Source organism: Benincasa hispida, chromosome 11 (genome assembly GCF_027475165.1).
Source record: "Benincasa hispida cultivar pf3 chromosome 11, pf3_genome.v1.1, whole genome shotgun sequence".
NCBI classification, from domain to species: domain Eukaryota; kingdom Viridiplantae; phylum Streptophyta; class Magnoliopsida; order Cucurbitales; family Cucurbitaceae; genus Benincasa; species Benincasa hispida.
In genome coordinates, this window is record NC_143488.1 from 78,940,636 (window position 1) to 78,964,529 (window position 23,894).

At 34.5% G+C, this 23,894-nt stretch overlaps 1 protein-coding gene across 7 annotated transcripts in view; it reads left to right on the forward strand.

The window, feature by feature from the left end:
* The first annotated feature begins 3,116 nt into the window (after window positions 1–3,116).
* Window positions 3,117–23,894, forward strand: part of LOC120091708 (Insulinase (Peptidase family M16) family protein) — a 34,259-nt gene continuing 13,481 nt past the window's right edge. For 4 of the 7 annotated variants that reach the window (XR_016524914.1, XR_016524912.1, XM_039049819.2 and 1 more), the window contains exons 1-15: window positions 3,117–3,313; window positions 3,443–3,585; window positions 3,745–3,820; window positions 4,503–4,570; window positions 8,952–9,043; window positions 9,120–9,193; window positions 13,914–13,957; window positions 15,013–15,064; window positions 15,445–15,567; window positions 15,697–15,809; window positions 16,031–16,193; window positions 19,483–19,575; window positions 19,648–19,733; window positions 20,184–20,270; window positions 22,022–22,125. Coding sequence is in view for 3 of the 7 variants with exons in the window: in XM_039049819.2 (XP_038905747.2) it covers window positions 3,457–3,585; window positions 3,745–3,820; window positions 4,503–4,570; window positions 8,952–9,043; window positions 9,120–9,193; window positions 13,914–13,957; window positions 15,013–15,064; window positions 15,445–15,567; window positions 15,697–15,809; window positions 16,031–16,193; window positions 19,483–19,575; window positions 19,648–19,733; window positions 20,184–20,270; window positions 22,022–22,125 (1,304 nt within the window). In the remaining 4 variants the exon portion in view is untranslated. The remainder of the gene's footprint in view (window positions 3,314–3,442; window positions 3,586–3,744; window positions 3,821–4,502; window positions 4,571–8,951; window positions 9,044–9,119; window positions 9,194–13,913; window positions 13,958–15,012; window positions 15,065–15,444; window positions 15,568–15,696; window positions 15,810–16,030; window positions 16,194–19,482; window positions 19,576–19,647; window positions 19,734–20,183; window positions 20,271–22,021; window positions 22,126–23,894) is intronic. The other 3 variants (XR_016524915.1, XR_016524913.1, XM_039049820.2) reach the window with 1 other exon arrangement.

Genomic DNA, 23,894 nt, shown 5'->3' on the forward strand with positions numbered 1-23,894 from the left:
ACCAGCAAAGGGAGGCCGAGGTATGGGTCTCTTGGCCGGTAACAGATGTTGGGAGCTAGAGCAATGTATGCTCGTTCTCAACTAAGGAATAATGATGCTTAATGATGGTTTTAAAGGTTTTGTGTACATGTTTGCTTGGTACATTTTAGTTCCAATATTATGTTTTCGAGCTTTCAGTTTAAGCATGAGATTTATGTTTTTATTAAGTCACTCACTGGGCTTCTAGCTCACGTTTTCAAATGTTTTTCTTTTCAGGTAGCAGTTAGTTCCTAAAAGACTTTTCTGTTGCTGCTTTGCCACTCAAAGAAACAAGTTGAAGGAAGTGTAATTGAAAACTTGTATTAGTTAGTACACATGTGTCTGTCTAGTGACTAGTATTCTAGATGGGGCTCACTAAGTTATAATATTCATGTATGAACAATGCTGCGAAACCCTGCAATGTAAATGTGTTAAGTTCCGAGTTGGTATGTTGGTATATTGATGATATGTATGTATTCAGGGTTTGAGTAAAAGTTAACAGGTTTTTTATGCAGTAAGTGTCAGCAAAAAGGTTGGTAATTGCTGCAGTCACCATTCCATCCAGGTTAAGAGGATAATCTAGAGTGAGGTGTGACACTAGGCCTTGTTGATGCATGTCTGACAGTCCTTGAGCATCTGAGCTCAGACTCGTGTAATTTGATTGCTTGTTTGCTTTGTTGCTTGTGCCATTATTATGACTGTTGATGATACACTCATTTAGGACCTATCATGTTTGAGATAATATAGGAAGAAAACAAGCATGGTAAGCCTTTAAAAAAAGATTCTTTTTATTTTTAATGCAAACTTGAGTTCTTTGTCTACCTATCCTTTGTCTTGCATGCTTAGAGTTGTTTTATGGGGCCTATATTTTTCTTGTCAGCCCAAAAGGTCTTATGGATAGGATTAGACTCTCTCAAACTTCAATTTAGTGATGTATGTACAAGGAACAAACCAACCAATGTTCTAGCTTATCTAAAGAAAAAAAGAAAAAGAGAGAAGAAAAAGGAAAGCAATAAAAGTGAAAAAAAAAAGTTTAATAAAGAGAGGCTTACTCCAATTTCTTAGGGGCATGATTAACCTAGGGTGGCTATGACACCTATAGTTTCCCTCTAAGCTAAAGTGTTCCCGAGAAATGAGTAGCTTAGGCACCTTTAAATGAACTCGGCCCATAGTTGGATGTCTTTCACGTAACTCGTGTGGGCAAGCCTTTTAAGAGAAAAATGACAAGATGGGTGAGCGTAGCACTATGCATCGCTATGCTCAAGGGTTGTGCTACAACAATAAGAAGCTAGTGTAGCTACGCTGCCCCTCAGCATAGTGACGCTTAGCTATTTTTATACATACAACTTTTGCCGAATTAGGTCATACCAGCTCAGGCTTTCAACCCCCAAACCCATTTTGTCTTCTCTTCTCTTCATTCCCTCTTTAATTCTTCATTCTTCGGTGTATTTTGATGATTGTAAAACTTATCTTGGACCGAACTCATGGCTAAGGTGAGTTGTAGCTTAGGTCTTGGTAAAAACTCATGGATCCATTGTGAGGATTTTTTTTTCTATATCTATATTTCTCTTTGATTTTAGGTGGCTCTTAAATGTATTTAAATTTATATGCTTAGATGCATGTTAGGCTTGATCAACCTTCATTCATTCTTTGATTGCTAGAGTTTAGGAATGCTCTAATGTGTTTTTAATCTCCTTAGGGAAAAAATCCAAAGCATGCTTGTTATGAATTTTAAGTTGTTTAGAATAATCCTTTTACACATTGCATGACTATGATAATTCAAGAACACAATCGATTAATAACTTTGGCTATCCATGTTATTAATCATCTTAGTTGAATCCATCGAGCTTAATGCGTGAATATGCTTTACATGGCTCCACAACTGGCAAATATTGTCAATAATCCCATCCTGATGGCGAACAACAACATGCGGCCAATGCGTGAATATGCCTCACTTATTCTATGTGACTCGCACTTGGGATCATATATCCAACCCTCGATGGGATGAGATTTGAGATGAAGTCTATAATGCTACAAATGTTACAAACTGTAAGGCAGTTTGGTGGAACGCGCAGGAAGGATCCCCATGCACACTTAAAGCGTTTCTTGGAAATATGCAATTGCTTTGTGATTCCTGGAATCACACTTGAAGCCATAAGGCTATCTTTGTTCCCTTATTCATTGAGAGACGACGCAAAGCAATGGTTGAGGTCCTTCGAGTCTAGCAAGGTTACTACATGGGAGAAGTCGGTAGAGAACTTCATGTAAAAAAATTTCCCTCCCATAGTCAACGCAAGGTGTCGAAGGAAAATCATGAACTTCGAACAGGGAGATTTCGAGACCTTAAATGATGCGTGGGAGAGATTTAAATGGTTAGTTAAGAATTGTCCAAACCATTGGTTACCCTTAACGATTCAGATGGAAACGTTCTATACTAGCCTAAATAAACATTCCCAGATAGCCGTAAACTCAGTTGCTGCATGAGGGATTATAATCAAGTCCTATGATGAAGCTAAGGAGATTTTAGATCGAATAGCCAAACATAACATGAAGTGGGGCGATGAATCGCAATCAGATGATAAGCATTGAAGAGCGGAGTGATAGATAATGACGCAGGGAGCAACTTAGCTAAGCAAGTGGCCCTATGACAAACATGTTGAATAACTTAACCATGAATAATGCACCTCAAATGCAAAATGTGCATCATATAGATGCGTTGGGACAACCCATGACTAAATTTAAACATCTAAAAGTAAAATGTCTAAAATAACATAACTTCGAAATATAGAAATGAAAATAATATTTTAACTCATATTTTTTCCCAAAAGGAATATAATTTTAGCTATTGACATCAGCAAAGTCTTGTTTATCTATTTTTCAATTAGGTCTTGTTTTTAATCATTTTTTTTTTTTTTGGAAAATTTGTTTTTAATCAATTACCCTCACACAAAGTCACACAAATATACATAATCAATTTTTTCCCAAAATATTTTTAACCACGTAAAAGAAAGAAGACACTCTTTTTCTAATTTTTTCCTTTTTGGACAGACGAAAAAAGAAACTTTTCAAATAAGCCCCCACTATACAGGGTGCATTTTGGTAAAATCACCATTCAATAACGGCCAAAACAGGAAAAAAACATAAAATCTAGATTGAAGTCGTCGCCATCGCCAATTAGTCAAAATTCATTTCGCTCTTAGCTTTGGATTATCATTTCAACCAAAAGATTTCTCAAAATTTCGCATAATCACTGATTGAATTGCTAAATTTTCGATTCAATACTCTTCTTCTCTGTGTAAGTAATTGCAGATACGTTCTTAGTCTTAATCTTTTTCTTCTCTTTGTTGTTCTTATTTTGCTGAATGATTTGACTTCTTTGTTTGAGTTTACTTATCTTGTTACTGGATTTCTGTGTTGATTGAAGTGGTGATAGAAGACATGGCGGTTGGGAAGGAACAGGTTACTCATGAGATAGTTAAGCCTCGTAATGACAAAAGAGAGTACAGAAGAATCGTCCTTAAGAACTCCCTTGAGGTTCTACTCGTCAGTGATCCTGATACCGATAAGGCAAACCCAACTTTCACTTTTTGTTTTCTTTTTCAATCTGATTATTGTTTTGTTAATGATTTTCACTTGTGCATCCATGTGAATTTGCTTAAATTGGGGCTCTGCGTTTTTGAATTTATGTGTGTGTCCTTAAAATGTGTTTATCTGATTGTGTTTCAGAGTGCTGCTTCCATGACTGTTAACGTTGGTTCCTTCAGCGACCCTGAAGGCCTAGAGGGTTTAGCTCATTTTCTTGGTAAGAACCTTTTCTTTTCTTTTCTTTTCTTTCTTTCTGTCTTTTTTTTTTTTTTTTTTTTTTTTTTTTTTTTTTTTTTTTTTTTTTTTTTTTTTTTTTTTTTTTTTTTTTTTGTAAAATTATAATCCATTGGATTCACTTTGTAACTTAAACCCAGTTATCTTCCTTTAGACTTTCAGGGGTGATGTTTACGCTTTTTGTTCTCTGATGTTTTGCTAGCTTTTACCTTTATGTGTTTTGAGAAGACTTATTAATTATTCAAGATATGGCAAAACATCTGAATGATAGAAAATGAATCGTTGGTTTGGAAGTCATAACTAAAAACAGTTTCTGAATTTCTGAGAGGATAATTTTGAAAATAAGTTTTTATTGATGCTTTTGAAGTTATTTGTTTTCATTAATTATTTTCTAAAGTATAATTTGTTTGAATTGGTTTGGAGAAAGTTAGAATTTAGTTCCTATGGTTTAGATAAATGAAAAGACAATAACATTAAGAGACAACTTTTAGAAACTTCACCCAAGCCCGCAAAGTACTGGCATGTAATGGAGTTACACAAGGGAGGTTTATGATTGGATTTGCTGGGGCATGTTTTATAGTAGTACGCCAGTTTTTACTCTTTATTATTATTATCTTTTTAATTTTGGCTTCTTTTTAATAAAATTATTTACAATTTCTTGACAGAGCATATGCTGTTTTATGCAAGTGAGAAGTATCCATTGGAGGACAGTTACTCGAAATATATCACAGAGGTATATATAATCACTGTTCACAGAAATGTGTTTGGCTAATTGTACTTATTTATTCATGCATGTAAAATTAATGGATGCTGATAGATATACTTAATTTGCTCTTTACTTCTTGGTGGTGATATAGAAATTGCAAATTATTTTGTCGTTATTCTCGTTCTTTGATTCTTTAAGATTGGAAAGCTCTTTTGTGATTAGTTTGCTAGGGAGGGGATCTCTGTGCCCCTTGCCCTTGAGATTCTGAAGTTAGTTTGAGTAGTGTGGAACCTGAAGCTTTTTTGGAAGAAAGATTGTTCGAAGATCCTTATCATGTGCATTCTTTTGCTGATGCTTTTGAGGCGTTATTTAAGGATGATGTCCAAGATAACTTGATTGTGGCTGCTCAATCTTCTTCGCCAGTTATAATTCCTTCATCAGTTCCTTCAAAGTTTTCATCTTTAATTAAGCTTGTGGTATACAACTCAAAGAAATTCACCCTACTTCCCCTCTCGTAAAGTTCCAAGGAGTTGAGGCAACTTGTTTTGTCAATCAGAATTGGGCTTTTGCTTTGAATCTTTTAGTTCGTGGGAGTTCTTTCTTTGGGTTGCTCTTTCATTGGTGGTTGGTTCCTTGCTCATTGTTTTTGGAAGTTTTAAGTGGTGGCAGTTTAACTTTTTTTCTTGGCCCTTGTGTCATCCTCTTGTTGGAAGTTTTTAGCATGTTATGTGATTGTTTCTTTTCAAGTTTCTTAGAGCTGATTCATCAAAAGCTTCTTTTTTTAGGATTTTAGTTTGTGCATCGTTGAAGAGTTTTCAGTTTGTTCTGTCAGCTCTTTGCTGGTTGGTGGTCGTTTTTTGATTTTCTTTGGTAGCTCTGTAGTAGCCTTTGTTTTTCTGCAGTTGATGGCGATTTGTTGGTCGTAGTTGTTTGAAGGTTTTTTCTCTCCTTGTAAGAGTTTGTATCTCCTAAACTTCATAATCCTTTTCATTACATCAATGTGAAGATGTTTCTTGTTTTTTTGTTTTTTTAAAAAATACAGTTTCAGGTTTCTTATCAAAATATATCTTTGGGTAACTGAAAACAACTTAATTTGTTTCTGAGTTGGAGTTCTTATTTATTGCTTTTTCTATAAAATGGAAACTTACTAAATTTCTCTTCATATTTACTGGTTAGTTCTATCATGTATGTACCTATGAGACTAACGCTGTCTATATCTAGACAAGGAAAGAAGTCTAGTTTAGATCGTCAACTTTGCATTACAGTTATCAAATATTATTCTACTAATATCAGTTTTTAAGGTCAGAAGTAGATTTTCAATTGTCTTAATGTGAAAGATATTGGGTTGAAATTCCTTGTGTTTTGTGTTGAACTGAATAAAACTCTCCAATGTTTCTGAATGAGGAACAAAGGTTTTTATTAATGATTGAAAAGCTATTAGAGAGTACAAGAAGTTAGAGTATACAAAGTGTAGACTGAGAAATATATAAACAAAGAAGGAATACAGGAAATATTGTAGCATCCCAAGGTTCTAAAATTCTACAAGAAAATCCTCCAATTGTTACAAATGGCAATGGAGAATAACGACAACAGTAAGAATTACCATCAATCTCCAAAATTTAGCTATTAGGTAGGAGTTAATTTGATCGTTTACACTATTTCAAATACTTACCTCTAATGTGAGGATTTGGATACATGGTTGGCAAGCAATCAAAGAATTGTTGAAGCCAAATCAATTTAGTTGGTTTGTCTTGAACTCATCAAAATAAAGCTTCTCATTGGTGTTCTTTTTCTAATTTTTTTATGGTTATTCTTCCATTGCCATGTATAATAATAGCGTAAATGATCAAATTAACTCCTATTATTCCATCGAATAAACCTTTCCCTTCTCCTCTTTTGACTGATTTGGAAGTATCCTTGCTTTCAGCCACAAGTCTTGCTGAAACATCCCATCAATCCTTAGTTTTTTGGCCCAACCCTGTTATTGATATTTCTCCTTTGATTGAAACAACTCAATCTTCAAATACTCCATCTTTTCCGGCCACTATTCCTCACCCATTTGGTGTCATATCACATCTTCCCCCTCTTTTGACAGGCCAACCAATCCCATCAACCCATCCTTTCCTCTCATCGAGAAAAAACCTTTCTCACACGCCAACCATTCCCCCCTCATTTGATTGCTTCTCCATCTCTCACATGCCAAAATAGTCCCACACACAACCCAAACAAACTCTCTCTCACACGCAACCCATTCCCACTTCATTTGAATGCTCCACCGTCTCTCACAAGCTTAATGAATCCCTCTCGGCCTTCCCTCATCCTTCTTCTTCTTCTTCCCTTCTTCTCCCATCGATCTCTCCAAGTAAAAACCTAACCATTTTACTTTTTTTCCTCCAAAGATCATTTTTCACTCAGGTGTTAAACACTCAACGACCATTGTTTTGCTTTGCCATCGGATGCTGATTCAGATCTATACCTATCAATCCCTTTACGACCCCACCTGGCTCTCATCAACCTTACTCCTTTGATGAGTCTCTTGATGCACAATGGTATGACTTCATTCCTCCACCTGTAGACAAGGTGTTCAATCTGGGGCCTCACGTTCTTGCATTGGCACCTTGGTTCACAGAAAATGGCCTTTATATTATGGCCATTCCTACTAGGACAAGGAAAAACAAGCAATCAATGAAGGGAAGCATCAAAGAGATTTGAGACATGGAGTGCTCAATCTCATATGAAAAAAAAAAAAGCTTTGTCCATCCTTCGAGAGGGTTCATTGATGGCTTGATCTAGCTAGTTGGTTCTCTTTTGGCTTTTCTTCATCTCGATTGTCCTTGTTTTTTTGTTTGACCAAAGGATGCTTTGGTTTGGATGATGTATTGTTTTGGGGATTTGTATCGGTTTGATGTTCCTTGGATTCCATTTTGCATCTTTCAGTCTTTACTATCCTTTTATCATCCCCCGGTAATATTGTAATTTTTTTTTCTTTTTTTGATGGGGTTGCTCTTTTTGATTCATCTTGTACTTGGGTTTTTACTGTACTCTTAAGATATTTCATTTATTAATGAAATGGTTTCTTATCCCCCCCCCCCCCCCCCCCCCAAAAAAAAAAAAAAAAGAAAACTCCTACCTGATAGCTTAAATTGTTACTTTCAAGAAAGTAACTGTTTAGTTTTTAAACTTTCGTTTTTACTTTGTATCAATTTATCAATGTATTTTCATTTTTGCAAGAGTTTATTCTTTTGAGCTTTGCAAGTAATAATTTAGTCCTTAAACTTTCAAATATAACAATTTAGTCCTAGTACTTTAGTTTGTATAAGAATTTGTACTGATTTAATGTCTATTGTGAAAAAGTTTATCAAAATTAAAATTTGATTTTCATTGTGTAATGGCTTAATTTTTGTAATCTGATATGTGATCATTTTACCATCTACATACGTAAGAAATCATATGAAATCTCAACCAACATTTTTCACGATAAGAACTATATCTTCACAAATTTTAAAGTACATGAATTATATATAATTGTTACATACGGAAGTTCAGAGACTAAATTGTAACAAAATTGAGAGTACCTGGACAAAATTGTTACAAACTAAAGTTTAGGGGACTAAGTTGTTACCTTCGTAAAAGTTCAAGGAAAAAAGTGTTTTTTAACCTTAATTATATATTTTTTTTGTCATGGTTTGGTTGATCATCTTCTGGTGTCTCGGTTTTTTCTGTTTTCTGGAGGATTAAGATTCCTAGGAAAGTGAGGTTCTTATCTGGCAAGTTCTTCACGGTCATGCTAATATGATAGATTGGCTGGCGAGGAAGTTACCTTCGCTAGTTGGGCTGTTCTATTGTATTCTTTGTCGAAAGGTGGAGGAAGATCGGATCATATCCTTTGACAGTGTGAGGATACTAGTTTTGTTTGGGAGTTGTTTTTCTAGACATTTGGCTTCTTTGTGGCTTGTCAGAGGGTTTCGAGGAGCATGATCGAGGAGTTCCTCCTCAATCTGCCGCGTGGAGAGAATGGTCAATTTTTGGCTTGTTGGAGTGTGTGCGACCTTATGAACTTTGTGGGGGGAGTGGAATAATATAACTTTGAGAGGGAGGGAAAGAGATCCTAGTGATATTTGGTCTCTTGTTTGCTATCATGTTTCTTTGTGGGTTTTGATTTCGAAGACCTTTTGTAACTATTCTATAGGCATTCTATTGTATAGTTGGAGTCCCTTCTTATAAAGAGGTGCCCCTTTTTGTGGGCTTGGTTTTTTGTATGTCCGTGCTTGTATTCTTTCATTTTTTCTCAAAAAGTAGTTGTTTCTATATTAAAAAAAGCCTTAATTTTTTTTGTCTAATTACTCTTCTTGTTCTTCATGTGTATGCTTTGATGAATATTTTTTATTTTTTTTCCATTGCCATATAGCACGGAGGTAGCATGAATGCCTTCACGGCATCTGAGCAGACAAATTATTATTTTGAGGTCAATGCTGATTGTTTTGAGGAGGCTTTGGACAGGTATATGCTATTTCACTTCTTATTGTTGCCTGCATACAATGTTGTCTGATTATGATTTACCTTTTTATTCCTCCAGATTTGCTCAATTTTTCATCAAACCTTTAATGTCTCCTGATGCTACAATGAGAGAAATCAAAGCGGTTGATTCTGGTAGTATATGTTTACGTCATATTTTAATTTGGTGGCTTTTTTCTCATTTGGGAGGTTGTTTCCTTGAACATTCAGTATTTTTTTAATCTATCAATGAAAAGTTGTTTATTTATTTATGAGAAACATTCTATCATAATTTCATTGATAGTTGAAATTACAAAAGGGCAATAAAACCCGTGAGAGATTACATAATGTTGTTCCACTATGTTATAAGAGAAGTACGATTGTAATCACAAAAAAAGGAAGTGAATTTGCACCAAGATAGAGATGTATACAATAGGATATCTAAAAATCGAGTGAATTCCGTTTCTCTATCTTCAAAATTCTGATGATTCCATTCGTTCCAAATGAGCCAAAAGAAGGCTGTGATGATGAGGGTCCACATGATTGGTTTTTCATTTTTGGATGGATGCTCGATAAGGAAACGTCGGTACAATTGCTACCTACCTCTAATCAAGTCTGCAGTTTTCAAGAAGGAAGCCCATCAAGTCCAAAGATTAAAAAAAAGCTTGCAGACGCCTTAGAAGTTGAAGAGCCTCCAGTCAGTCTTGGCCTTTACATTTTCCTCCTCCCCTGATTTCGAACCTTGAGAGCCTCCAACCTGGAATGGAAGTTGAAAATCATGCGGTTCAGGATGACATCCTTGAGGAAATGAGTCCAAAAACTTCTCCAATCCCTCCGTTGAATGACAGAAATCAGAAGAATAAATCTTTAGTCGAAGCATTGTTTAACCACTTGTCCAAGCCAGATTTCTTGGAGGATAATTGCACTTGGGCTTTAATACCTCAAGGCATAAAACCCCTAAGAAAACATCGTTCTTCACTTGTTACCGTTCACACCAACTTTACAATCCCTGGTTCAAATATTTCTTTTGTTCAAAGAACCTTCACTCAGGATTACAAGAAGCTTATCAATCAGGATTCAGATGATGAATCAAATGTCAGTCTGAGTAGTGAAGATTCTGATTAAGAAGAAGCATTAGCTGAAGAGGAATTCACACTTGGCAATTGGGGGAAGCCTATAGTGCACTTTTCTTACAAAATCAACAACCCATTTTGCTATCAATCGGTTTGTTGGAAGCAGCTGATTTCTTCATTGGTTTTGGAATTTCATCAATCATATTTAGCTGGCTCTTCATTATTTCAAGTTCAATCTTTGTGAGACGTTGCGGTGGAAGCTTTTCTTCTATTTGTTTTGGGCTTGTTCGAGTTAAAATCATCCAGAATATGTGTTCATCTTAAGAACTATATTAAATTGGATTTTTTTAAAAATTTTTCTTCTGAGTTTTAGTAATTTGGTTCTAGACTTGTATTAGCGAGTTTGAAATTTTCAATTTGTTTCCTCTCATGTACTTTGAGCATTAGACTCTTTCATTATATCAAGTCTTATTTCTGTTTCAAAAGAAAAAAAAAAGAATGGATGCTCAATAAGAAGCATATTCAATAGGATGAGAGGGTCATTTGGGAAGACCTCATTATAGTTGAAGCATGATAATATTCTCTGCCAAAACGATTGAGCATAGTCACAGAAAACAAGGATGTGCATAATGGATTCTCCACATTGGTGGCAAAGGACGCACCAACTCAGGGCATACACAATCCATGGGGCCTTTTTGATAAGTACGTCCACCATGTTAAATACTACCATGGTTAACCTCCCATAGAAAGAACCAAAACTTTTTTGGTATGTGATCCTTCCAGATGTTCTTATATAGGTGAGTATTCTGTATGATTCCACTTGAGGCAAGAAGTTGGTGAGCGACTTTGTGGTAAATAGACCAGATTTATCCAATTTCCATTTCCATTCGTCATCCACCGAGTGGTCATTAGGGGGCACAAGTAATGTAGAGAGAGCAGACCATTCTAGAACCTCTTCTTCTTTAAGATTTCTCCACAAACCAAGGTCCCATGGTTCATATTCCGAATTTCAGCATTGAGCAATGGTGGCCTCCTTTTGGTTGGAGAGATCAAATAATCTAGGATAAGCAACTTTGAGGGATGAAGCACGAAAAGTTGTTTATTGTTCAAAAAATATTTTAATTTAGCTAATTTGATATTTGGGTTTTTACTTTTAAACAACGAAAAGTTCCAGCTGCTATCTACACGATTTGTGTTTCCAAGGAATGAGATTTTTATTTGATTAGTCCACAGTTTCAAGTCAAGTTCGCACATTTTCTGATAATCTTTTTCATTTGGCAATAAGTGGATTCTTTTGCTGCTTCCTATTTGGTCATTGATCAAAGATTTTTATTCTGGAAAGTCCTCTGTTGTAGCATTTTTCCATTGAAGTAGAGGAGATCTCGGTCTTCCATTGTTGTGCTTCTTCTTCATCCTCTCAACATTTTGGCAATCCAACAGTCCTTTCGATTTTCTTTTGTGGTTAATGCTATTGGTTCAATTTCTGTTCAAATTTGGTTAAGCTTGGTTTGTTTGTTGGCCTCTTCTTGGTGTACTTTTCCAATCCCCTTACTGGGTATGGTTTTCGCTTTTATGCTTCCATTGTAATTTTTATTTTCTTTTTTTCGCTCCATTGGGGAGTTTGAATCTTTTGAGTATTAGGCTCTTTTCATTTTATCAATGAAATGTTTCGTTTTTTTGTTTAATTAAGAAAAAAGAAAAGAAAAAGAAAATTAAAGTTCCAGCTCAAACTTTACTGGTGCTTTTTCTTTGTTTGTTTTTTTAATTTAAAAAATTAATTAATTTTTTTTTTATATTTAATTTTATCAATACTTTTCTTCCTCATTTTTGAGCTTCATTTGAAAAAGGTCCAACAAGTAGAAATCAATATTAATTGGGAAGGAGATAACATTACAAGATTCACCCAAAGGCTTGAGCCGAAAACTGAAGTTATTTAGAAGCGACCGATGAAGAGATCAAAAGATGAGTGCAAGTCTCTTATAAGTATCAGAATTCCTCTCTTTGTATTTGCTTAGTATAATAACTGTTTTGATATCTGTGTGTGTCTAGGCTCTAGTTTGTTACCCTCCTCGACTATCCTGAGACAATCTCTTGGCTCTATTATTTTTGGTGGCCAAGATAATTTGTAGGATTTTAAACACTAGGTAGGTGGCCACCAGGATTTAAACTCATTCCCTCAAAATCTTTTTCTATTTACAATGGCCTTTACTACCCACTATGCCAACCCATGATGGTTATATAATTTTATACATAAAGAGGCCTAATCGATGGTGAATGTCATAAATGGTAGACACACTTTGTCTTGGTTGGATCCTTGGCACAATGGGGTAATTTTGAAGGATAGATTCTCTAAATGATTTGCAATTGCCTCTAATTTAGAAGCTATAGTTTCTTTTGTTGGATGATTCATTAAGCTCGTGGACCTTTGTTTGAAGGTCTTTAAAAGGAGATGAAACTTTTGAGTTTAAAGAAATTTTATGAGTTTAGCCTCGATATATCATACTTATAGGGACGATACTCAAAGTTGATCTCTTGATTCTTCAGGTTTGTTTTGGGTGAAATCGATGACAAGTCATTTGGATTAGTCATCTTCATTGGACAAAAAATTACATGAAGCAATTTGGAAATTGCAGAGTCCGAAGAAAGTTAATATCCTAACATGGATCATTCTTAATGGGAGTCTTAATTCTTACGAGATTTTGCAGAAAAAGTTTCCTTCGCAATATCTTATGCCTTCAGTTTGCTCTTTGTATTGGGCAAATGGAGATTATCTCAACCATATTTTCTTTGATTGTTCTTACTCTTGATGATGTTGGTTAAATTATTCTCCATCTTATTCAGTGGGTTTTCATGAATAAATTGTGATAAATGTTGATCTACCGTTTCCAGAAGAACAGTGGCAAAGTTCAAAGGAGGGATGAGAGGATAGAGGACACTGCGTTATATCTTAGGTTTCTATCTCTCTCTTTACGTAGTCACACAACAATTTAGGAATTAGCCCTTTTGGATTATGAAAATTTGGGTAGGAAATGAAATATTTCTCTCTAAAATGGAAATGGAACATTTCATTCTCATAATGATAAGATATTAATGCTCAGAGATAAAAAAAAAACAAAACAACATATGATCACAAAACATCATATCAAAATCAGAAAAATGTAAAACTTCAAAATGAATGGGGCACAATAAAAACGTTTGGGCCATGGTATGTATCTTGATTTGAAATCCCTTCAAAATTCTTGGAGAGAGAACACCATGAAGAAGCCTTTAAGCAAAGCCGAATTGAATCAAACACAAAAATTTTCTGGAAGAGTATTGATTTCTTTCCAACTAAGCTCAGAAAGAATGGTCTCAACAACATTCACTCACAGTAAACAAGCTTGTGAATTCTACCTAATATCACAAAAAAGGTGGAGCACATATACCTTCAAAGACTATGAGAATACCCAATTGAGGTTGAAGTGATCAAACATTAAAAACCAGACTACCGAGAATATAAATATTCAAAGAAGGTGCGGTTGAGAGATTCCTGTGCTTTGTAACAAAGAGAGCAAACTTCGGCAAAACTCAACGTGAGGATTCTTGGTTGGAAATGAAAAATTTGGGAGGTTTCCTTCGCTTCAGTTATTTTATTTGAACTTCATGGCACATCTAAAAAAGAGTGTGTGTGTGCATGCGTTTGCGTGCTTGCGTGTGTGCGTGTGCATGTGTGTGGGAACTCAGTGCCAATCAGATAAAAGAAAAATATTAGGGATCAGAAATGTACTTCCGTCTTTCTCAATGAAAGCCTCATTTACTTGCAGAGAATCAAAAGAATTTGTTGTCTGATGGGTGGAGAATGCACCAGGTAATTACTTCTCCAAGATTTCTTATTTGGAAGTGCAATAAATGAAAAATATATACTTTTATTATTATTATTATTAAATTAGATAACAACTTTTCAAGGTTCAAGAAATTTTTATGGCCAAGGCAAAAATGAGACTTTCTATTGACAAGGGCCCTGTCTTAAAAATAAAACTAACAAACTTAGAACAAAACTCAAAACTAGGACTGAGGACTGAACTTGAAGAATTATTTTCTTGAAAAAAAAAATGGAGGCCACATTTTGCTTTGTACTGCCAAGTTTGTGTAAAAATCAGATGTGCAATTTGAGTCACCAACAAATTTGCTAGCTGAAATCAAACTGAAGTTCAACTTAGAAATATAAAGCACATTAGAGAAAAAAGTCATTTGTCAATTCTATTGACTTATTCCTGTAGCCTTAGAGGGAGATCCTTATTAGCTTTAAAATAGTGTTTAGAAGGTTGGATAAGGAGTCTAGTGATGTTTGGGCCCTTATTAGGTTTCATGTTTTTTTTGGGGCTTCAACTTTAAAATTTTTCTACAACTATTCTATAGGAACTATTTTTCTTGATTGGTCTCCTTTTATTTAGTCGGGTCCATTTCTTTTTATGGACTTGGTTTTATGTATGCCCTAGTGCTTATATTCTTTCATTTTTTCTCTTAATGAAAGTGATTTGTTTCATTAAAAAAAAAATAAAAAATCCTAGGTTGAGATTTGAATTGGTGGAATAAGGTAATGTTGTGAGTTGAGTTTAGGGTTGGGATTCGTTACCATATAGTTTTTTGGAAGAAAATTCAATGTATTCAGTGAAACTCCAAGAAGATATAATACAAAGGAAAGTGCAGAAAAGGAAAATAGCTAAAACGAGTAAAGAAAATAGCTAATAAATGTAAGATACAATGGGATAGTATCTAATATAAATAAAGATAACATATCTCAAAAATGAAATAGATCTTTTAAGTACAGCGCTTTTTCTTGAGTAAGAAGTTTGGACTTACTTATATTTAAAGAAATTTCTATCAATCACCCTTCTGACTGAAAGTTGTCACTTTATGCAGCTTCAGAGACATATAAGTTCTGAAAGTCATCCATTTCATAAATTCAGCACAGGTTATAACATTATATGCATTGAATAAGAGTTGGCATTTGATTGATTTGATATGTCTACAAGTTTTATTGTATATCTGAATATGTAAATTATCTGTATGTGGATGAAGAAAGATCAAATTTATTTACTTGGGACATTGACTTGTTATCTACTTCCTTTTTAAATTGTTCAAATTTAGATTTGCCCCTTTTAATTTACATAAAAGATAGTTGTATTTCAACTGTGACTACTCTTCTGGAAGATAATACTGCTTGAAGTAGTTTAACTACTTCAAAATTCCAGTAGTTCATGCATTTACCTCTCGGTTTCATATTGTGCTTTGATGGTGGTGTGTAGAAGGGCACTAGTTTCCTTATTGTCCCACATCTTTTTACTTATACAGGGAACTGGGACACTTTGGAGGTTCAACCAAAAGCTAAAGGGCTGGATACAAGGCATGAACTTCTAAAATTTTATAAAAATAATTATTCATCCAATGTCATGCATCTGGTTGTATATTCAAAAGGTTAGTACACATTCAGCCCATTATATATTGGGTTTTTGGGCTGTGTAAAATGAATCAAGAGCAACTTAAATTTCTTACTATTCCAAAAATCTTGATAAAGTACAAATCCTTTATTTTTACCTTATTCAGAAAAGCTTGATAAAGTACAAATCCTTGTGGAAAACATATTTCAAGATATTCCAAATCATAACTGCAATCGCGCTAATTTTCCTGGTCAGCCATGCACGTCAGAACATCTCCAGGTATATGTATTGCATCACCCCTATGATATGCTGACAAAGGATTGTGCATGCTCAGTTGGATTTATGGACTTGATTGTTTAATTTTAAATTGATTGCTTCTGGAAGCCTATTATATGAATTTTGAAGTGGCTGCTCTCTCATAAATGAAAGTTTCTGCTGTTACTTGATAAAAAATGTGACTACTACTGTTTTAGACCTTATTTTCTTTTTCAACATTTCAGGTTCTTGTTAGAGCCATCCCAATTAAACAAGGTCATAAACTGAGAATTGTTTGGCCAATAACTCCTGAGATTCATCATTACAAGGAAGGGCCATGCCGGTATCTAAGTCATCTTATTGGCCATGAAGGAGAAGGATCCTTGTATTACGTTCTTAAAACATTAGGTGCGTTCTTGTACATATTAACATAAAAGTTTCAGACCTTCAAGAGTGAGATTTGCACTTCTACTTTCATATATTGACTTGTTTGTTTGACTATATTAGACAACATCATGTTGGAGTGAATGTCTTTGGTTTATCTCAATATTCCATGTTGGACTTTAATTTATTTGGGTTGCCAAAATTGGGATTCCTTTTGTGATTTTCTTTTTCCTTTTTGATTGCCCACTTGCTTTTGGTGGGGCCTCTTCTGGCGATTCTTTCATTTATATTAATCAAAGTGGTTCTCTTATTAAAAAAAATTATGTTTTTCTATCAGTGTACTACTTGTGATGTTTTTGGTAACATTCTTTTTTTTTTTTTTTTAAAAAAAGAAAAACTTTTTCATATAGGGTTTGACAATTCTTTTGTTGTGCTATTTTGAGAAGCATTTTTTAAATATAAGACCTTAAACTGTTTTGATTTTTCCTTCTTCACTCCATTTGGGAGTATGCATCCTTTGTTCTTTTTCAATTTTATTTAAACTGTTTTGTACTTTTTCCTTAAACTCTTCTCTCATTTTAGCTTATCATATCTTGTTTTCAATTGGAAATCTTTATTGTAATAATCTTTTGGTGGGTTTTTCCTATTTCATTCACCAATGAAATGTTTCTTATAAAAAAATAAAAAATTATATCATCGAGAAGTTGTTTCTTGTTTGAAAAATATAAAACATTAAGGCCCCGTTTGAAAAATATAAAATTATATCTTTGGTTTTTGTTTTTGAAAATTAAGTCTAGAGAAACTACTTTTATCTCCAAATTTCTTCCTTTGTTATCTACTTTTTATCGGTGGTTTAAAAACCCAAGCCAAATTTTGAAAACTAAAAAAAATAGCTTTTAAAAACTTGTTTTTGTTTTTGGAATTTAGCTAATAATTCAACCATTTTACTTAAGAAAGATGCAAATCATTGTAAGAAATGAGGAGGAAATAGGCTTAATTTTAAAAAACCAAAAACAAAAAATGAAATGGTTATCAAACAGGACCTAAATTTTTCAATACTTTCTTTTTTATATTCATGAGTGTCTGGGCCAGCTTACGCGCACCTCGACTAATCTCATGGGACACCTTGTCTGACCCTACGACATTTGGATGTCAAAGAAACTCGTACGTGGGTAATGCTAGGTAGGTGACCACCATGAATTGAACCTATGACCTCTTAGCTCTTTAACCAGGGGATGTTCTCTTATTTACTACTAGACCAACCCATGATAGTTTTAAACTTTTCAATACTCGATGAAAAGTTTTGTTTCGTATTAAAAGGACATTATATTTGGTAGTTTTTCCCTTCTTTTTTTGGTTAAAAAGTTGGAGAACTTTTCATCAAAGGTATGAAAAGTACAAAAGAGAATGTAAATAGGTATTACAAAAAGGATTTCCAACTGGTCAGTAAAGCTGAAATTGAACCCATGTACTGAAATTTAGGTTTTTACAGTTTTTTGGTTTGGTTGTGTTTAATTATATTGAAAACCAAAAATTTGGATCAAACCAAATTCTCTCTTTATATATATATTAATGCATGGATTTGCATCACAATTGGCATTCAAAATTCAATTATGTATGTCTGTGCTGGTTAATTCATGGCGATTGTTCTTTTTTCTCTTTCTTTTTTTATTTTATTTTTATTTTTATTTTTATTTTTATTTTTATAAATATATATTTTTTCAATTTCTTGTTTTTGTTTTTGTTTTTTTTTTGTTCCCTCCAAGGACGATTGAGTTCTTTCTTAGGATGATGATGGACTAGTATTCAGCCTTCAAGGGCTACGTTCCGTTCAATTTTTAGTATTTTAAATGCCAAAAAAACGAAGTCTAGATTATGTGGAATCTTTCAGATGGTAATTGGGACTTAAGGCTGAGAGGAGGTTTGTTTGAGAGGGAAATGGGGAGTGGGCAAATCTTTTTGTTTTGTTGTAGGATAAAAAACCGGCCCAAAACATTGATGCTTTAATGTGGAGGCTTGAAGCCGATGGTTCCTATTTGGTTAAATCTGCCTTTTCTTTGTTAGAGACTTTTGGTGAAGGAGCTTTGTAATGCTACTAAGGGGGTCAAGTTCTTTCCATGGTTTGTAGCCCATGGTGGTATCAAATACTTTTGATAAAATGCAAAGGAGATTCTCCCACCTTGAGATATCCCCAAACATGTGTGTTTTGTTCATATAGAATCAAGAGAGTTTATCTCATCTCTCTCCTCCATTGTAAGTTTCAGTTGTAAAGTTAGGGATTCTTTTTAGAGTAATGAAGAATGGTGGGGGCGGGGGTTGCATAGCAAAACGGTTGGGGGATGAAGAATTGAAGGTGTTGTGGTCAAATATGATCAAGGCTATTTTGTGGCTGATTTGGATTGGAAGGAAAGAAGCGATAGAACTTTTAATGATAAATTGAAATCTTTTGTTTAATCAGGCTTCCAAGGCCCTATAAAATAAGCCATGGAGCCTACCTTGCCCTAAAAGAATAAAATTTCTAGCTTGGGAGGTATCACACTCTTGCCTTAACACAATGGTAGACTTCAAAAGCATTGCCCTTGGATGAACCTCTCCCCTTCTTGGTGTTGACTTTACCAAAAGGACAGTGAATCACTTAACCATCTGCTTTTCAAATGTAATTTTACTTTTGAGATTTGATACGAGCTGTTTTCTGCCTTTCATTGGGTCAGGGCCCCTCAAATGACTCCCAAGAATGGCTTAAGATGCTGTTTATTGACCACCCTTCAAAGGAGTAAAAGAACAACTGTGGGCTAGCATTATCCATGCAGTTTTGTGGAAGATTTGGAATGGAAGAAATGCCGGAGTATCCGAAAACACAACGAAAGCTCAAGGATTTTTTAGATTCGGTTATTTTTCGATGCAGTTTTTTGGTGTAAAATTTAGCGGCCTAGCTATAGTGTTTCTTTCCTTGTTACAAATTGGAACACCTTTTGTATTCCCTATGAATGGGCCTCTTTTGTACATCTTTGGATATCTCATCCAAAGAATGAAACTGTTTCTTGTAAGGAAAAAAAAAAAGATCTTTTGGATATTTCTGTGACCTCACATAGTTCATGGCCTCTAATTGGAGTAGCCAGCACAAGTCTTTTTGTGATTATTCCACTTTCTTCATCAACTTAGATTAGAAGGGACCTGGTCCTTGGCCCATTAGGTTGTCTTTTTTCCCTTTTTTGAACAGAAAGTTTCTTGTTTTTTATGAACAAAATTTTTTTTAGCCTTTACTTAATTTTTGAAAACTGATTTGATTTATACTTTGGGAAAAATAATACAGGTTGGGCAACAGGGCTCTCAGCCGGTGATTCTGATTCCACTGTGAATTTTTCCTTTTTCAAAGTAGTAATAGATCTCACTGATGTTGGTCAAGGTTCTTTCTCCCACTCTCTCTTTCTAGTTACTGTCCTTACTATAATCTGAAATTGTTCTCTTGATGTTGTAGAACACATGCAGGATATTATTGGGCTTCTCTTTAAATACATTAGCCTTTTGAAGCAATCAGGTGTATGCCAATGGATATTTGATGAGGTATGTGCGTGCATTACTATAACTTTTTTAGCATGCTATCAGCTAATTAGAGTAATTTTGAGCCGAATAGATTTTTGTTCTTGTTTGTGTGTTGTTTGTTTTGTGCTTTTCTATTTTCTTTTTTTTTTTTGGGGGGGGGGGGAGGTGAATTTATCAAACATCTTATGCCATGAAAGAAAATATCGAGGAAATTTTGCATCCACATTTTGTTAGTTTATTTCTTTTATATTATTAAGCATATAGCTTGGCTGACAATGAGTTATTCAGTTCCTTGAAACAAAAGAATATTAGCATTTTATTGTAGTTAATAAAAATAATGTGTGACATGGCCATCTTTTAATAAAAATTTTCTCCTTTTTTCTTCTTATTTACTGTCCACATTTGTTATGAAGTTATTGTTGTGCTTTTGGTTCACAAAGTTTCTGAAACAACTCTTCTACCTTTATCAAGCTTTCAGCTATTTGTGAGACGAAGTTCCACTATCAAGATAAAATTCGTCCGATTGACTATGTAGTCAATCTTTCATTAAATATGCAGGTATTTGTAATTTGTCCGAATAGTCATTGGTTCATAATATTTTATTTCTTGTTATTCATAGTTTTTTCCTTCTTTTTTCTTTTTTCTTTATTGTTTTCTCTCCTATAAATCATATTTAACATTTTTCTTAGAAGTCATGGGAGAACAGCATGTTAATTTTTTTTTTTGTTTAGCCTAAGTTTGAAAATTTGAAATTGGCTGGATATTGTTCTAGATTTGCGTTGTGCATAATTGTATGGGGGTCTTTGTAGTTATTTGACGAAGAGATACCATTTTCATTCTTTTGTTTGCTCAGTGTGACTTGTCCATTCTTAAGTGTTAAATTTTTTATGAACTAGTTGGGGTAGTTAGCAACAACAAAATTTAATTGGTAAAAGTTTTAAATTGCTTGTAAAAATGTAGAAAGTTCTCTTTTCATTTTTCTCCTTTCTTTTGCATTGCTTAATAAACAAAATACACTTTTGATCCTTGAAATTTGGGATTAATGTTTTTTTTTAAACGGAAATAAAACTTTTCATTGATATAATGAAAATAGGCTAATATGCTCAAAGTACGAGGATCAAGAGGTGCACCTGAACATCTCAACTAGGTTGACACCTTTTAACACCCATATCATCTCCAAGTAGAGTATTCAAACAACAAATTACAAAGTATCCAAGTACAACGAACAACATGAAAAATGATAAAACAACCAGTAGACTCCACAAAATACTCCGAACTAAAACCAAACAGCACCTAAACCCATACATCACATGATAAAAAGTAAATAAACAAAAGTTAACAGTCTTGCTTAAGAAATGAGCTCCAGTTTAAGCTTATGTCTTGCACTGAGTAGTCTTCAAAGTATTTGGATAGCGAACACCATGAGGAAGCGTTAAGCCTTGCTGTCTTGAAATGATCCTGCCAATGAGTTACTTTATCATGGAAACTCTTTGATTTCTCTCGAATCACAAATGCATTAACAATGCTCTGACTGCATTGTTCCAAAGCAATTTGGAACTGGACTTCAGCAGAGGACCCACCAGAATCTACAAAATATTATCTCGAAAGGAGCTGCCAAATACCCAACTTGTGCCAAAAATCTTTAATAAGCTCTGCCAACATTTGACAGCATAGGAACAATGCTACTGGGTTTCGCTTGCTGTCATACAGAGAGGGCAAATTGTCGGAGACAAACAATGGGATGGGAGTTTCCTTTGTAATACCTCCGAGCAATTCAAAGATCCAAAAGTCAGTATCCAAATCGTTATGTTAACACGACGCGGGCTCTTGGTCTTCCAAATTGCCTTTTCCAAGCCTCTTTCTAGTGGGGATGAAGTTTTGAGGTGATTGACTAATGATTTGATCAAGAAAGATCCCCCGGATTCTATTGACCAAAAGCGTTTGTCGGGGCTGCCCGGCACCTTTTTCCTTGATATCAACGTTTGGGGTCGATGCTCAAATACCATGTTTTTAAAACATAAAAATGTTGGATATCTCGTTTATTATGTTCTTACCAATTGAAGTAGCAAACATAGACGTAGACATGGGGTACTAGCATGACATGACATGACATGAACATGGTCAAATTCCATATCTTTAAAAAAGCAGAACATTGGATATCGGGTATATTTTATTCTTACCAATTGAAGTAGCTATTCAACTTAATCGTGCTGATTTCATCAAGGAAAAAGCATTTGTTTCTTTTATTAAAATAGAAAACCGAGTGTTTGATGAGAAAATCTAAATGCTTGCTTTGGAATCTGTCGCAGTTATATCCTCCAGAGGATTGGCTAGTTGGTTCGTCTTTGCCTTCAAAATTCAATCCAAACTTGATAGGAAGGGTTCTGGATCAGCTTTCTATAGATAATGTCCGGTAAGTTACTGGTCAGTTGGATTCTCTCTCTCTCTCATGGATAAGAGACAATTTCAGTGATGGAATGAAGTATCCAACTAACATACCCAGTTGGATTCTCATAAGCATTATAGCTTTTAAATGGAAGGTTTGTACTTTGTACAGAATAATTAGACGCAACAGGCAGTTGACAAGATTTAATCTTTTCTGCATATTTTTTGTAATTGTTTACAATAAGACATATCGCTTCTCTCTCCTTATTTCATTTATTTTAGTGTGAAATGCAGTTGTTTTTGTTTGTTGTTGCTATAGTATTATTAAAATTACATGAAAGAAAACAGATATTAAATGTATGACATACTAAAGTATGAACTGTTTATTTCCTCTCTGATTTGGGAAGCTTAATGAAATTTTATTTGTCAAAGACTCAAAAGTTTATTTTGAAATTTGTCATATAATAATTGTGACCTTTTTCTCTGTCATATTTTTCCCTATTTGTTTTCTTATTGAAAAACCAGCTCTCCAAGAACGAAAAGGACCTAACTAGAGAAAAGCTTAGTTTGAGATATTGCTGGGAAACCTTTTTATTTATTTATTTCTTTTTATTTTTAAGGAAATAACAAAATTTTTATTGGTATAATGAAAAGAGTCAAATGCTCAGATTACAAGGAGACATAATAAAGCAAACTATAAGACGAGATAAAGGGATCAGCAGGCGCACCCGACCATCTCAACTAGGTTGACACCACCCTAGCACCCTCATCATATCCCAAAAAAAGATGAAGATATCAGTGTTTAGCATAAAAGAAAAATAATACAACTCGATAAGCTCTTTAAAAACCAAGAAATGAAATAGCATCTAATTTAGGGAAGTAAAAGCTCTCCAATTGAAACAAATGTCTTGCACTGAGAAGCTTGAGAATGGCTTGGAAAGTGAACATCAGGTGGATGCATCAAGTCTGGCAGCTTCCAAACGATTTAACCACAATAAAGATTTTTCATGAAAAACTCTTTGGTTCCTTTTGAAATTCCAGCAAGCAAAGCCTTCACCCTATTTATCCATAATAAATAGGCTTGCTTTTTCAACTTAGGGCCACCCAAGATTTGAACAACATTATCTTTGAAGGAAGCATAGAACACCCATTACAAGTTGAAGATGTCGAGGAGCTTCTGCCAGCATGCCCTAGAAAAGCTGCAATAAAAAAGAAAGTGTTGGAGATCTTCACCTGCAAAAAGACAAAGTGCACATATTGAGGGGGATAAATAGTGTGTAGGCATTTTCTTTTGAAGAACTAAGAGCAGTTTAGCATTCCAAAAATCATAATCCAAATAAGAATTTTGATTCTTTTTGGACTGTTGGACTTCCATAGGCTTTTGTAAATAGAGCGAACGAGGGCCTTTGAAGTGGCTAGGCACTTTGACAAGGATTTGACCGATAAACTTCCTGAAGAGTCTAGAACCCGAATTCGGGTATCATCATGAGCCTCCAACTTCTTTCCATTTAAGCACTGAAGGAGTTGAGAAAATTCCAAAATTTCTGGTTCTTTTGACGATCTTCGAAAGGTAATATTCCATGATTGAGTTTCCATGTCAGTGATAAAAAACAGACCCTTTGGGGAGAAGAGTAAGCCTAAATAATTGGGGAAAATGAAGACTTAGACTTGAGTTATCAAACCAAGAGACTTGCCAAAAGGTTCTTTTACCATTACCCTACTTAAATTGGGCAAATGCTTCCACTTGCAGCCATGCTTAAGAAATGCTGATCCACGGGCTACAGAGACTTACACCAA